This window comes from Diabrotica virgifera, chromosome 2 (genome assembly GCF_917563875.1).
Source record: "Diabrotica virgifera virgifera chromosome 2, PGI_DIABVI_V3a".
In the NCBI taxonomy this organism is placed as follows: Eukaryota; Metazoa; Arthropoda; class Insecta; order Coleoptera; family Chrysomelidae; genus Diabrotica; species Diabrotica virgifera.
In genome coordinates, this window is record NC_065444.1 from 248,594,758 (window position 1) to 248,610,591 (window position 15,834).

The 15,834-nt window shown below is 34.5% G+C and overlaps 1 protein-coding gene across 1 annotated transcript; it reads left to right on the top strand.

The window, feature by feature from the left end:
- LOC114327304 (uncharacterized) lies at positions 1–14,216 on the top strand. Its single transcript, XM_028275882.2, has 3 exons — positions 1–188; positions 6,702–6,934; positions 11,168–14,216. Exons 1-3 carry the CDS (start codon positions 65–67, stop codon positions 11,618–11,620), a joined length of 810 nt encoding a protein of 269 aa, XP_028131683.2. The 5' UTR covers positions 1–64; the 3' UTR covers positions 11,621–14,216.
- Positions 14,217–15,834: the final 1,618 nt, after the last annotated feature.

Genomic DNA, 15,834 nt, shown 5'->3' on the forward strand with positions numbered 1-15,834 from the left:
GCAACTCTAGCTGAATGCGAAGGACTTGTGAAGTCTGTGCCATAACAAACTACAAATTGAAACAATGTTTGTGTGCCTTTTGGCTTACATTTATGAAACGAATTTTTTCCTTATAGTTGGTAATTTTTCACTAATTACTGCAATATTTTATTTAATATGGAGTATCCTAAATGAAAAATCATACGCTGGTATGTACATATTGTTATAAACATAAGAATCTTAGCTAGGATTATGAAAAAAATTTGTTTATTAACAGAGGCGGCTCTAGCCCATGTAGCGCCCGTGTGCAGTCGATGTCCTGGCGCCCTTTGGTAGACGCACAGTCAAAATGGAATAGTCGAATAGGTACCTACCTAGTACTAGTACATAGAGTACATAGGAAATGATCTTTCACTGTGCGCTCTGTCACTGGCAATGTAAGGTAAATTCTAAGAGTAGTGAACAAATTTGGGAACACTGAAAGTAATTTATTTGTATACAAGTAATTTAAAATATCCAAAGGTGTAGTAGAATCATCCATAAACATTGGTAATAATTATATTTCATTAAAGATCTCAAACCTATCTACGTCTTAAGAGCCAAAATGACACAATTTATTGTCTAAATTAGAACAAGATACTCTTTTTGTATTTAACTCTAAATCATTCCAGTGTTTTAATTTTTGAAGGAACAAAAAAGTGTCATTATTTTGCTTTAAAAGTTCGAAGCGTCCGTAACTTAGTAATTGCGTAAAAGTTTGCTTGAAAATGTATTTTCGCATCACTTACTGGTTCATCTTCCGCCTCATAATTAAAAAAATTTCTACGAGCACGAGGGCGGGCAGGTGTGAAAAATTCTGCTATTGCCTCGACTTCTGCTACAGTTTTCGTAGTATTAATGAACTCCTCAAAAGCATACTCATTGCGTAATTCAGACAAACTTATTTTTGCATGATCAGTCATTTTTACGGCTTCGGACAATACGACATCTGACTTTTGAAGAGCCTTGCTATCTATATTTATCTTGCTTAAAATTTGAAACCAAATAAGCAAAGAGCAAATGAATTTAACTGATTTAATTTTTACCAATATTGAATTTTCCATATTTCTTGACTCTGCGTCTTTGGTGTTATCGGAATATGCTAAACAAGGCATCATACACTTTTCTCAGATTAAAACGGACAGCTTTTACTGCTTCAACCCTGCTCTCCCATCGAGTATTTGAGAGTGGTTTTACTTAACTGGCACTTCTTTAGCAAGTATTTGCCAGCGTGCTATTGACGCAGAAAGAAAAAACATAAATTTCTTGTACAATTGAAAAGAAATTGACATATGGATATGGATACTTTTTGAGGAGCTCTGACTCCGCTGAAAGTCGCAATAATTGTGGTAGTAATAAAAGAAAGTTTTTCTTTCAAATAATTTTAATCAAAAGAAACGCCGCTTTGCTTTATGTTTACATGTTAACTTAAATAATACTATTTAATCCATTCCGTCAAAGCTTATTTTGCAAAATTACCCCGCAACACGTGTACAAACGCCTTTGAAAATGCTCGGCAAGTCCCAAGCAAGTTGACCTTTATAGGTTCCACAACCGATTTCGGAATCATTGTCGGTATGTCTTCAAACGAATCAAGAGATTGCCGCACGGCCGTTGTACGGACAGTCGGAAGGGCGTCAGTCTACAAATCGCTAAGTGGAAATGTAATTTTCCATTAATCGTTTTAAAGCATATTTTTCCTGTTGAAACAAAGTAAAGGAACCGCTCTTTGGCGCTCGGCGCCCCCAACATCCCGGCGCCCGTGTGCACCGCACACCCTGCACAATAGGTAAAGCCGCCTCTGTTTATTAATGATAGGTATAGGTACTTACCTAACTGTAATATTCGTTTATATTTTTTATGTTATTGATATCTTTTTGTATATAAACATACTAACCTATTTTTGTCAGTTTATTGTTTTATTAAAAGTGACAGCTGATACATCATACATAACCTATAATTTTTGCACTAAATGTTTCACAAACTAGGCTTTTTATGGGTTTTCCCAATGATGATACAAATTAACAACAAATATATTATTTTCATTTATACAAAGTACCTATATTTGAAAACAGTGATAAATTTTACAGTGTTTTGCGTATTCTCCGTCGATTTTTATTTCTTTTTGATTTTTATTCCTATCTTAACTTTCGATGGCATTTTGAAAGATATTTTAAGCATAACATAAACAGAGGAGTTTTATACATACGTATGGGACGCCTCAATGTTAATATTGAAGCCTTATTTCGGAAACGGATTGCAGGATTTTGATATCTAAGTATGTTTTGGTTTAAGTAAGGAATGCGGCCGATATTATAGTGGTATTTATTTACATTGCTGCCAAATCCTCCGTTTTTCTGGAAGTCTAATGAACTTTCTTCTTCTTCTTCTTCTTCGTCTAGCCATTCACGTCCACATCTGAACATAAGCATCTTCAAGTCTTCTTTTCCATTGTTTTTTGTTGTACGCTACTTGTAGCCAATTTTTCCCGGCAGTTCGTTTCAGATCATCTGTCCATCTCATAGGAGGTCTGCCTCTGGGTCTTTTGTGTTGGTATGTTGTGTGTAATGGCTGTGCCATTTGTTTAGATCGCTCCTAGCTACATGTCCAGCGTATTCCCATTTCAATTTTAATGATTTTTGTACCACATCGGTGACTTTGGTTTTCTGTCTTATCCATGTGTTTGATTTCCTGTCCTTAAGTGATATGCCAAGCATTGTTCTTTCCATCGCGTGTTGAGTGACTCTGAGTATGTTAATATTCTTTTTTGTGATTGTCCATGTTTGTGCCCCATATGTTAATATCGGAATAATGCGTGCATCAAAAACTTTAGATCTAAGATGTAGTTAAATTTGCTGATTTCTGAGTATATAGTTCAGTTTGCCGAATGCTGCCCATGCTAACTTTCTTCTTCTTTTTATTTCTTCCTTTTGAATTTCCCTATTTAGTATTATTTTTCCCTATATATTATTGTCACGGTTTCTTCGGAGTGCATGACTTTTGTTTTGTTTAAATTCATTTTCAGTCCTATTTTAGAAGATTCTGTGTGTAGTTCTAAAAGCATGGTTTGCAGTTCTTGTAGGTCAGTAGCTATCAGGATTATGTCATCCGCAAATCGTAGATTACTGAGGTAGCGGCCATTGATATTTATTCCCTTATATTTCAAATTTAGATTTTTAAACACGTCCTCCCTAACTGAGGTGAACAGTTTGGGTGATAGAGTGTCTCCCTGTTTGACTCTCCTGTTTAATGGTACAGGGTTCGTGTATTCATTTTCATTTAGGTAGTATGTAGCTGTAGCTTGGTTCATAGTTTCTTTTATTAAGTTAATATATCTGCTGCCTATTCTACAATTTTCCATTGCGTTTATTACGGCCGTCTGTTCTATAGTGTCGAAAGCTTTTTCGTAGTCTACAAATGCTATAAAAACCGGAAACTTGTATTCGTTACATTTTTCTATTAGTATTTTTGTGGTTAACAGGTGATCGGAAGTTGAATAGCCTTTTCTAAAACCTGCCTGTTCATATGGTTGAACTTTCTTATTTCAAATGAAACATCCCGTATATTTTTTGCGTTTTGAAGTGCTTAATGATTACTTTTCATGTCATGTTACCTAACTTAAATGCCATAATTTTGGAGTGGAAGTTATTTCTACATTTGTTTAATATCTTTTTAACAAAATATAAAAAAACATTTTTTTTGGTTAATAATAAAAGTTATTTTTTTTACGGCCGTGCCACTTTCACGCACGCATTTCTTTTCCGAAAGTTGCACTTTCCCGCACGGCGTGCGTGAAAGTAAATATTCCCGCACGGCCTGCGGGATAATAAAATCGATTTCCCGTCGCTAAAATAGTTATTTTAAGTAATAGTTATTTTCCTAACTAGTGCGGAAAGTGATACTTTCACACACGAGACTGTCGTTGACCCGAACGACGCGATAGCGGGGTTCGGGCAAGCAGTCGAGTGCGGGGAAGACACTTTCCCCGCGGCGTTCACAAATCCAAACTGATTGGGCGCAATTTGTTCATCGAATTTTCGGTAAATTCTATTATGAATGACTTTTAAAAACAGCTTGAGAAGGTGGCTCATTAGGCTTATGGTCCTATAGTCTTCACAAACTTTTGCTCCTGTTTTTTTTGGGCAACGGTACAAACTCAGATTTGAACGACTCTGCTGGTATCTTTCCTGCTTTGCATATGTCATTAAATATTTCAGCTACTATTTTTATTTGTGCTCCATCTAATAATAGATTTAGCAGTTCTGCAGGTATTTCATCAAGTCCAGGTGCCTTTCCATCCTGCATTTGTCTGATGGCTGTGGTTAGTTCTTCTGGTAGGATTTCGGGACCTGAATTATCTTCAATGGTGGGTTCTTTTCCTGTTCTAAGGTCGTGGAAAAGTTTCCCCAAGTATTCTTCCGATACTTTCTTTTTATCTTCTTTGGTTATGGCAAGATTGCCTTCATCATCTGTTATTTTTCCGCGGCTGCGTTTTCGGAACTCTCCAGCTATTTCTTTCACCTTTCGATGGACATTGAAATTGTCATATCGACTCTGATACTTCTCTATTTCTTGACATTGTTCTGTTTTTTGTTTCTCTTTTGCTTCTCTTATCTTTCTTCTGACGATGGTATGTATTCTTTTATATTCTTTGAGATTTTCTTTGTTCTTTTTTCTCTGATCCATAAGCTCGACTATTTCATCGGTCATCCATGATTTCCGTTTCTCTGTATCTTTCTTCAGGTGTTGTTCTTTTATTTCTCTCACTGTTTCTTGTATGATGGTTAGACTTTCATCTATAGTTCCTGCATTTCTGCATTTTAGCATCTTTGTATTGAGGTTTTCACTCACCTTCAGTTGAACATTGGGACCTTTCAGTTTTCTAATATTATACCTCTTCATACGAAACTAGAATGGGTAATAAGCAATTTGGATTTAGAAATGGTCTAGGAACTAGAGAAGCACTATTTTGTATGCGCGTTCTATTACAAAAAAGTTGTGAATTCCGAAAGAACGTTTATGTTTGTTTCATCGACTTCGAGAAGGAACTCGACCGAGTACAACATGATACACTTTTCGATTGCCTGCAAGCAGCAGGACTTGACCACTACGATATAAGACTGCTGAAATACTTATATTACAATCAAGTAGCCTCTATCCAAATTGGAGACAGTCGTACTGAAAAACTGCCGATAAAACGTGGAGTACGACAAGGTTGTGTTTTATCACCCACCCTTTTTAATCTGTACTCTGAAGAAATCTTTAGGGAGGCTTTGGATGACAGACAAGAGGGAGTAAGGCTAGGCGGAGAAGTAATCAACAATATTAGATACGCTGACGATACAGCCATTCTTGCTGAAAATTTACAAGATCTTCAGACACTACTAAATCTAGTCAGTGAAGCAAGCTATCGGAGAGGCCTTAAAATCAACATTTCAAAAACAAAGTGGATGGCAGTTGGAAAGATTAATATAGATCAAGGTCAGCTTTCTCTTGATGGAGAGGAGTTAGAACGGGTAAATCATTTCAAGTACCTTGGCAGCTGGTTAAATGTAAATTGTGACTCTGACGAAGAGATAATAACTAGGATCGAAATATCACGGAAGGCTTTTATGACCTGGAAACCAGTTTTATGTAATAGAAACCTGTCAATGAATATTCGAAAGAAGGTGCTGAAATGTTATGTGTGGTCTATCCTATTGTATGGTTGTGAGACATGGACGTTAAAAACCACAATGCTAAACAAAATAGAAGCATTCGAATTGTGGTGCTATCGACGAATCCTAAAGATATCATGGGTTTCGCACACTTCCAATGAAGATGTTCTTCAAATGATGAATTCGGAACGTCTGCTCATAAGCATCATAAAGAGGAGAAAAACAGAATACTTCGGCCATATAATTAGAGGACCTAAATACCATCTGCTTCGCCTTATAATACAAGGAAAAGTGGAGGGAAAGAGATGGATTGGTCGAAAGAAGCTTTCATGGCTGCGTAATATTAGACAATGGTGTGGCTGCACAGTAGAAGAATTATTTCGCGCAGCAGCCGATAGAGAGAGATTTCAGGAAATTGTAAACATGATGACGGCCAACGTCTGAATACAGACACGGCACCTAAATAAGAAGAAGAAGATACCGCTTCATCGACTTACTTGTAACTTTCTTCATTCTGACTTTGAAATTACCTACAACTGGTACATGATCAGAATTTATGTCTGCCCTCGGGTATGTTTTGACATATGTACAGCTGTTCCTATACCTCTTATTTACTAGTATGTAATCAATCTGATTTCTCACAATCCTTCCCACAGAATCCTGTGGAGATTTCCAGGTGTACAGTTTCCTTGGGTGTAACTTAAACCAGGTGTTCGTTATTACTAATTGATTTGCTTCCTCAAAAATTTCCAATGTATCTACCCGATCGTTCCGGTATCCTAGTCCAAATGGTCCAACTGCAGATGATGTTTTGCTAGCTCCAACTTTGTCATTGAAGTCACCGATGACAATTGTTAGGTCTTGCTTTTTCAACCTTTTCACGACTTCATCAATGCTATGAAATCATGATAATAGAAGTATAACTTCTATTATTACATCCCTGCAGAACTCCTCTTTTTATTGATAAATCAAATATCTCCCTGTACATTTTGATTATCTGTTTGTATTTTTGCGTATTATTTTTAGGTGTTTCCGTTAAATCGCAGTTTCTATACTTAACAGTCTTCGTTACAAGATGTGTTGCCATTTCTGGAAATTTTTTTGCGCTCTTTATGATATTCCCCATGAGCGTGGCTTTGATCCTGGCGTTTAGGATGAAAAATACATACGAAAAGAAATTAGATAATTTTTGGGCTGAGTTTCTAATTGTCGCATCTTTCTTTTTGGCTGCTTTCGTCTATGATAGCGTCCATTACAACGTAAGTTTTTAAGTTTTTTTAAATAGGATTGATCAATTGGTCATTGGTCAAGCTTACGAATGTTGAAACTTTTAATGTTGAAGCTTTTCTTTAAGCAATATTGATGCTTTTTAATGTCAACTTATATTTTCACTGAAGGTCTCGTTAGACCAGGGCATTTAGGAAAAAATAAATACATTTTAAATACAACACCTAATATGATTTGGAACTTTTTGCATTGTGCTGGGGATGACTTTTAAAAGTATACAATTAGTACGTTCTTTAACGGTAAAATATTGCAAAACCTCTAAATTTTAAAGAACCGCTTGGATTGACATGAAATTTGGCATACACGTAGCTAATAAGTCAAAGCAAAAAAGTGATATTGTGCCGATGTGTGCTATTTCCCTGGGGGTGAGTTTCACCCCTTCTCGGGTTTGAAAAAATATATATCCAAAATAAGTTCGGAATTCGATAAACTGACTAATTCTAAGCAACTTTTGTTCTATAGAGTTTTTTCAGCAAGTCAACACTTTTCCAGTTATTTGCGAGTGAATTTGTTCGTTTTTCAACAAAATAACCACGTTTTTAAACGGCTTTTCGCCAATAACTCAACAAGTAGGTATTTTGTCAAAAAAATATGCTTAATAAAAATATAGTTTACAAAATGGTGAAAAAAAAGGTGTATATATTAAGTCCGTAGACCTACTAGAGGCAAAGTTGTAGCTAATGAAAAGTAGGTTCTTATTCGTCAAATTCCAAATCGAATATTTCATCTAGAAATAACCAAAAACCGGAACACTTTTCGGGGAATACTCATTACAACTTTTTTAAAGAGTTTAAAAAAGGTTTATTTTTGTTTAAAAAAAAACTCCTAACATTAAAACTAAGTGAGTTATGCTCAACATATTGTTGGTACCTTTTATTTTTTGGTAAAAACAATCGCGAAAGGCACCCCTTAATTAGCATATCAAATAAAATTAATCGTTACTGTCTTACAATTCACTTTGCTTATATATTCTTTATACGGTCTGTAAGCCTCAGCTGTTCAAAGTGCTTATTTTTGAAAAGGCTGTAATTAAAATGGCTTGAAAGAGTCACTAATTCCCAGTGTATGCAAATTTTGAACATTTATAGCATAACCAACTTTTGTCTAACAGGAAAACAAAAAATGTAAAATATCCAGAAAAGCAAAGCGTACATTTTATTACTCTTTGAGATTTTTGGTATGACTAATAATTTGTAAGTTATTTTGAAAGGAAGCATTTTTTTTTTCAAAATTAAAAATTTTATTTTAAAACCATTTTTTTTTTCAAAAATAAGGACGTTGAATCGATGAAACTTACAGATCATATAAACACAACATAAATAAAGCAACTTCTGAAGTGGTAATGATTAATTCTATTTAAGTTGTTAATTAGGGGGCGATTTTCCCGATTTTTTTATGCCAAATCAAAAGGGACCAACTGTATTTTGAGCGTAACTTTCTTACATTTGATGCTAGAATATTTTTTTTATAAAAATGGAAATAAAGCTTTCTAAACTCTTCAAAAGAGTTGTAACGACTTTTTTCCAAAAAGTGCTTCATTTTTTGATTATTTCAGGTTGAAATATATTTATTTGAAGTTTGGCGAAAATTAACCTATTTTTCTTTAGCTATAACTCTGCTCCTACTAGGTCTAGAGACTTCATGTATACACCATTTTTTTCACTTTTTTACAAGCTATTTGCGATTTGCGAAAAATTGTCTAAAAACGTGTTTGCTTTGTTGAAAAATTAACATATTCACTCGCAAATAACTCGAAAAGTATTGACTTAGTGAAAAAACTGTATAGAATAAAAGTTGCTTAGAATTAGCCAGTTTATCGAAGTTCGGACTTATTTTGAACGTATGTTTTTCACCACTGAGAAGGGGTGAAAGTCACCCCTAGGACAAAAGCACACATCGGCACAATATCACTTTTTTTCTTTGACATGTTGGCTATGCGTATGCCAAATTTTATGTCAATTCAAACGGTTTTTCAAAATTTACGGCAAAAACCGTCAAATAATGTATTCAATAGAAAAATGGGTACATAAGGTACATTTTCAGTGTATAAAATGCACCCAAAAATGCATAAGCCTGTCAAAATCAGTGTATTATGGCCCATATTTTGTCACTCAAGGGTTTTTGGGGTCGCTGAACATGAATAATACGTCATCAAAACCGACCCTCAGAGCACCTGGTGCCTAGGATTACTGCTAAGGTACGCCATCTTATAGAATTTCAAGGGTTTTCGGCAATACATCGATGCAAATAGATTATTCGGGTTTTTTGTGGTTTGCTGAACACGATTATGACATCAGATTCGACCCTCGGAACACCTAGTTTCCAGCGTGACTGCTATGCATGTCATCTTCTGGAATTTCGAGGCTTTTCCACATTAAATTGATGTAAATTCCTCTTCATCTTCGCTAGTGCCACTGTCATCAGCATCTAGAACAGTGGATTTGCAGCAATTACTACGTAAATTTTTTTATGTGCAACTGTACATGTGTCCGTGTCGCCAAAAACCCCTGAGTAGTCTGTTTACATCAATTTAGTTTCTGAAAGCCTCGAAATACTAGCATATGATGTGCATATTTAATTACCCTGGGTACTAGATGCTCCGAGGGTCGGTTCTGAGTAGTCTGTTTACATCAATTTAGTTTCTGAAAGCCTCGAAATACTAGCATATGATGTGCATATTCAATTACCCTGGGTACTAGATGCTCCGAGGGTCGGTTCTAATGTTATATTCGTGTTTAGCAACCCCAAGTTAGCTGTTTTGCATCAATTTAGTATCCAAAACCGTCGAAACTCTAGAAGATAAAGTTCCTTAACAGTAACCCTGGGCAACAGATGCTCCAAGGTAGGTTGTGATGGCGTCTTCGTGTTCACAAAAACCCTCGAGTAATTTTTTTGAATCAGTTTGTTGACGAAAATCTTCGAAACTCCAGAAGGCAACGCAACTTAGCAGTAACCCTGGGCACCAGGTACTCCAAGGGTCGGTTTTGATGACGAATTCATGTTCAGCGACCCCAAAAACTACCGAGTGACAAATTATGCTTATGCACTTTTTAATGCATTTTATGCACTGAAAATTAAAAATGCACTGCAATTATGCATTTCCACCCATTTTTCTATTGTAGACTTTTTTCTTGATGCCCTGGTCTAGACCTTGGAATATAAAATAACCAGGAAGGAGTATATGTAAAATGACCTTGAGCCGGGAAGGAGGTCGCAAATGGTGACCAGCTGTCAGATTTGCTTTCCATCCCCAGTGACGTACCTATTATTACATATTTGATGTTAAACAAACAACTGTAGATCTAGAGCAAATACGTATTAATAAAATATTTTGTTCAAAAGTCTGTTAAATAACATTTTTTTTGTACTAATATCTTCAGTTAATTGATTGCAAATACAGGAGCTTTACCGGATGGTACGCCTATGCACACAGCTGATCCAATACACAAACACCTTTTACATCGTTGACAAAAACTTATGAGTCATCCACAGACGTTCAAGATGGCCGATTCGGCATGAAATTTAAGGTGTTGTTGATATATGACAGACTCTTCTTGTTTATTTTATATTCTAAGGTCTAGACTAGTAAATGATCAGTATTGGTACTGAATTGGTTTAATACAGTAAGGTCTTGAAACATCTCCGCTGTTCGCAATAGACAAATTAATTTCGTTTCTTTTTCATCCGTCTGTGCTTACACAGGTATAAAATGAATAAGAATACATAAAAAATGGACAAAATCATATTTAGATTATTAAGGCAAAAGCTTTTATTTCTTATACTTGTGGCTAACAATATTAAATATTATTTCATCAATTAGATTAAATATTGTGACGAATTACCAACCGCAAATAACAGGTTTCGTCTCGACAGCCACTCACGTACGGAGACATCTGGAACATAATGACTCACCGAACAAGTGAGGAAACCATTTTTCGTGAATGTTCGACAGTCAAGGCTACGGATTATTAATGATGGACGATTCCGTTTTTCTGGAACGTTTAAGAACATGGCTGTTATTTCTGTGTTCAATATATAAGGATGTCAATTTTTAAGAGTAGGGAGTCTATAAAATAAATTCGTCTGTAAAGTCATATAAATAAAGTCGTATATAAATACGAAACGCTAGTTTCATTGTAATTATAAGTTATTACACTAAATATTGCTACAATATATTCCCGATTTAAAAGACTTTTATGTTTCAGATATTAACACCTTTCAATGAAAATCTGGAAATGGTCGCTTTACTTCCTCAGATATATATGATCTGGAAAAGCAATAAAATCATCAAACACGTAAAAGTGTATATGTTCTATATGTATCTATATAGGTGTTTGAATGTGGTGCGATGGATACACATCCACTGCGCATACGGTAGCAACAACATCAGATCTGCAATTATTTTGGCTGTTGATTTCTTAATCATGACCACGTGTATAGTCTTTTTACGCCACAAAAAAATTATTCTGTATCATCATGAAGAGAAGGAAGTTACAAAACCTCAAAATACTTGTCACGTCAACCCTGAATTGCCGTCCATTACAGCTACCACACTTGTTGATGAAAAATTAATAAGAAATTTACTAGCCCACGTTAATGTAATAGCCATTAAGAATAAGACTTCAAAAATTGATATAAATGGTTTAATCTATACTTAATATTATTATATGTATAGGATAGATTATTATTATAAGAATATTTTCTACTGTGAAATTTTATTTTACTTTCTTTTCATCATTGTTACATTTTTTAGACCATCGCTTGCATTTGTTAGATGAGTCAATTTTATTTTTTTAATGTGGTCAGTAGATTCTTAAGTACAAGTTTTTCTGGTCGCCACCCTTGTCCTCCGGTCGCCATCTTGGAAAAAGGGGTGCAAAGGGCGTTCGCGATGTATCTCGTAAACTAGCAACCCTACAGAAAATTTAATTTTACATTAAATGTAGCAAATTAAATTTTCTACAATATTATATCTATTACTTTTCATCGTCAAGCGACCAACAAAAAAGTTATAAACAAAAATAAGAGAAAATTTTGTAACAAGTTTCCTTTTGGAGTTTATAACTTTTTTTCCGTTCATTTCACAATGAAATAACATCATAGCAATTTTGTAGAGGACTTTTCAACGAACGATTTCCACTATAAAGTTGTTTAATTTCATTTACTTATCTAGGTTTTATACCGCTCCAAACTTGACCAGATTCTCGAAAGCTCATAGGGATACAATAAAAACAAAACGTTAGGCTTACTTTTCTATCTATATATTTTATTATTCATACAATTTATTATGATTTTAACATTCCTATGTTACTATTAAACTATTTTTGACCTTTCTCCCCACTACAAAGCTTAGAACCCTAAGCATATAGAAAAGGCTCAAGTAGTTGTTTGGGGCCCAGAAGAAGAATGACGCAACCGCAAAATGAAAAATTCTTCAAAAGAGCAAAACAACTATTTTTAAAGATTTAAAATAGGGATTAAATGAAGAGTAATCTTCCAGGAGCATCGGTATGGCGTTTGTTTTTTGAAAACGATTCATTATGCATTTGAAACAAGGTCTAACATTGCGGGTATTTCAATAACGACGCAACTACCCTATAGTGGCTCAGCACCTTGTTATAGTTCTGTCGTTTTGTATCATCTGTACATAATATTTTAGATAATTGATGGATTCGACCGTTACTTGATGGAAGTTCATTTTATCTCACAATAAAACACTGAAAAACGTTTGTTTTCTATACTTCCACAAAATTTATTACAACTATGTTATTACTACAGTTGTTTCGGCAAAGTGCCTTTCTCAAGTGATATATTTTACAATGTGTCTGCCTTTTTAAGTCTTTAACTGAAGAGGTTGAGGAGTGGGGAGCTGTTTGTCTCGAGTTGGTCATTCAGAATTATATCTGTATTTTTCAATTTATTAATTTCCATTGATTCTAAAAGTGATAGCTTAAGGCCTTTATTTTGAATATGTAGAATTTGAAACTCTTCATTGAAAGAATGATTATGATCTAGAAGGTGAAGTGCGTATGTAGAAGTGTCAGACACTTCTACATAGGCACTTTTTGAAGTTCATGAAGTTTTAAGAAAATTAGAACCAAAAACAAATAGAGGGGAGAACTTTTTATTAGTGAATGACTCGATCGAAAATTTAGTGATATTTTCATGTGATAGTAATTTAAAATTTTTATGTGAATCAAAAATTATTTATATGGATGGTACATTTTCCTACTGTACAAAGTTTTTTAAACAAATGTTTACAGTTCACGGCTATTTTAATGGTCATTATATTCCGTTAGTATTTTGTTTATTGAAAGACAAAAGCGAAAATTCTTATAGACAATGCATTATGAGCATTTATTAATATTGCGTGAGTAGAAGTTTAATATTTTCGCCACAAGAAGTAGTCATTGATTTTGAAATTGCCATTCATAATGCTGTAGTAAAAATTTGGCCAAATTGTAAAATTACCGGTTGTCGATTTCATTTAACACAAGCTTGGTTTAGAAAAATCCAAAGCTTACGTTTGGTTAATGAGGTTTGTTCGTAGTACGATCCAATCGATCAGCAACCGTTGCCAACCATCAGACGCATGCGCAGTTAACAGTTCGAGTTCGTAGACTACGAACGCGCTTGCGTCTGACGGTTGGCAACGGTTGCTGATCGTTCTACGAACAAACCTAAAAATAAAAGTTCAGATATAGGAAAATGGCTGCGTTACTGTTTTAGCTTTTTATTTTTAAAACCCGAAGAAATTGATGATTTTTATTTTTTTGAACTCTATGAAATTAAACCTGAACATCCTAAATTGGAAGAATTTTCTGACTACCTTTTACAAAACTACTTAACATCTGATTCAAAATTTCCGCCAAAAATATGGGCAGATGCTTCCGCAGCTTTAAATAAAACTACAAATGCATGTGAATCTTTCCATTCCCATTTCAATAATTCAATGCATCAAACTCATCCTTCATTATTTATATTTTTAAGTTCAATTTTAAATATACAAGCTGAAGTTCATGTTAAGTGTAACAGTATAAATACATCCCATAAATTTATAAATATACATTCAAAAAAGCGCCATGATTTTATTAATACAAAAGTTAATGAGTATTTACAACAACCATATGTTATCACAACTTTAATATGTTAAAATATTATCAAATTATTATAATTTTTGATATTAGCTTTCATTTTTATTGGACTATGTGTAATTATAATATGTATATCTATTTAATAAAGTTATTCTATAAATGTGTTTTTTTCCATTGAGATGTAAAATTATTTGATAGTAACAATTAATATCCCATGAGCCGAGCTGGGTATATTTTATATCGGGCAGTTTTAATCTTTGCGCCGACTTGAGACATTTTTAAAAGACCTACCTGTTTCTTGGGCCGAGATAGGCACTGCCCATTGGATTGTTGTATTTGAAAAATGTATTTTCCAAAGCGCATTTCAAATTGTTTTAAAAATAAAAATTCACAACTCAGAAAATAATCATGGAATTAAGTTCAATTTTCATACTCGGGGGTTTTTGAGGATATGGAACAGGAATATCGTGTCGAGAAAACTGGTGCCCAATATCTATGTCGTCTCATGGAGTTTTATGGAAATCAGTTATGAAAATAGTTAAAAATTTTATCTCAGGTTTTGTGAGGTCGTTGGACACAAATATTGCATCGAAGATGCTGTACGAGGTACCTGGTGCTCGGTATCTACGTCATCTCCTGGAGTTTTATGAACATTCGTTATGAAAATCGTTCAAACTTGTTATCCTGAGTTTTTGAGGTTGCTGAACACGAATATCGGGTCGGCGAAGCTGTAAGAACTACCTGGTGCCCGGTATCTACGTCGTCTCCTGGAGATTAATGGAAATTCGTTATGAGAATAGTTGGAATTTATTACCTCGGAGTTTTTGAGGTCGCTGGATACGAATATTGCATTAAAGATGCTGTACGAGGTACCTGGTGACCGCGGTATCTACGCAATCTGCTTTGTTTTTTTGAAAATTCGTTATGAAAATAGTTAAACTTTATTATATCAGGGTTTTTAAGGTCGCCGACCCGAACATTGCATCGACGATGTTTACGATGTGCCTGATGCCTGCTATCTACACTGGGGTGCAAAATTAACCGGACACCTTAAAAATGGGTCAATTTTGATGTCTCAAATTTCCTGAACCTGTTGTCCGATTTAAGTGATTGTTTTAATATATTATAGCCTTATTCTTTAACAATCTCGCTGTAATAGTAGGTACTGTTGTTAAAGAGTTAAACTGTCAATGTATACCGGGTGTACCAATCAAACTGTGTTTTTTTTTCTCAAAGTTCGCATCACCCTGTGGAATATTCTGGCATTTATAAAATACTTAAATTAAAATCCAACTATAGCCTCATGTTTTCTCAATATTTTGTTCTTTGATTCATTCTCTTACATTAGACCATAAAAAAGTTAGGTACTTTAACAATTAGCCATGTTGTTCATCAATACAGGGTGTTTTTAAATAAGTATGGCAAGCTTCAAGGGGTAATTCTACATGGAAAAAATAATGACAGTTTGCTTTATAAACTTATGTCCGCAAATGCTTCGTTTCTGAGATAGAGGGTGTTGAAATTTTTCTCACAAACTGACGATCTATTTATTGCTTTAAAACCGGTTGAGATATGCAAATGAAATTTGGTGGGTTTTAAGATGTAGTTATTGTACATTTTTTCACATACAAGTAAGAATTTAATATTTACCATTGGCGCGCGTACGGGTAATATGACGGCTCATAACGAAGCATTTGCGGACATAGCTTTATGAAGCAAACTGTCATTATTTTTTCATGTAGAATTACCCCTTGAAGTTTGCCATACTTATTTAAGAA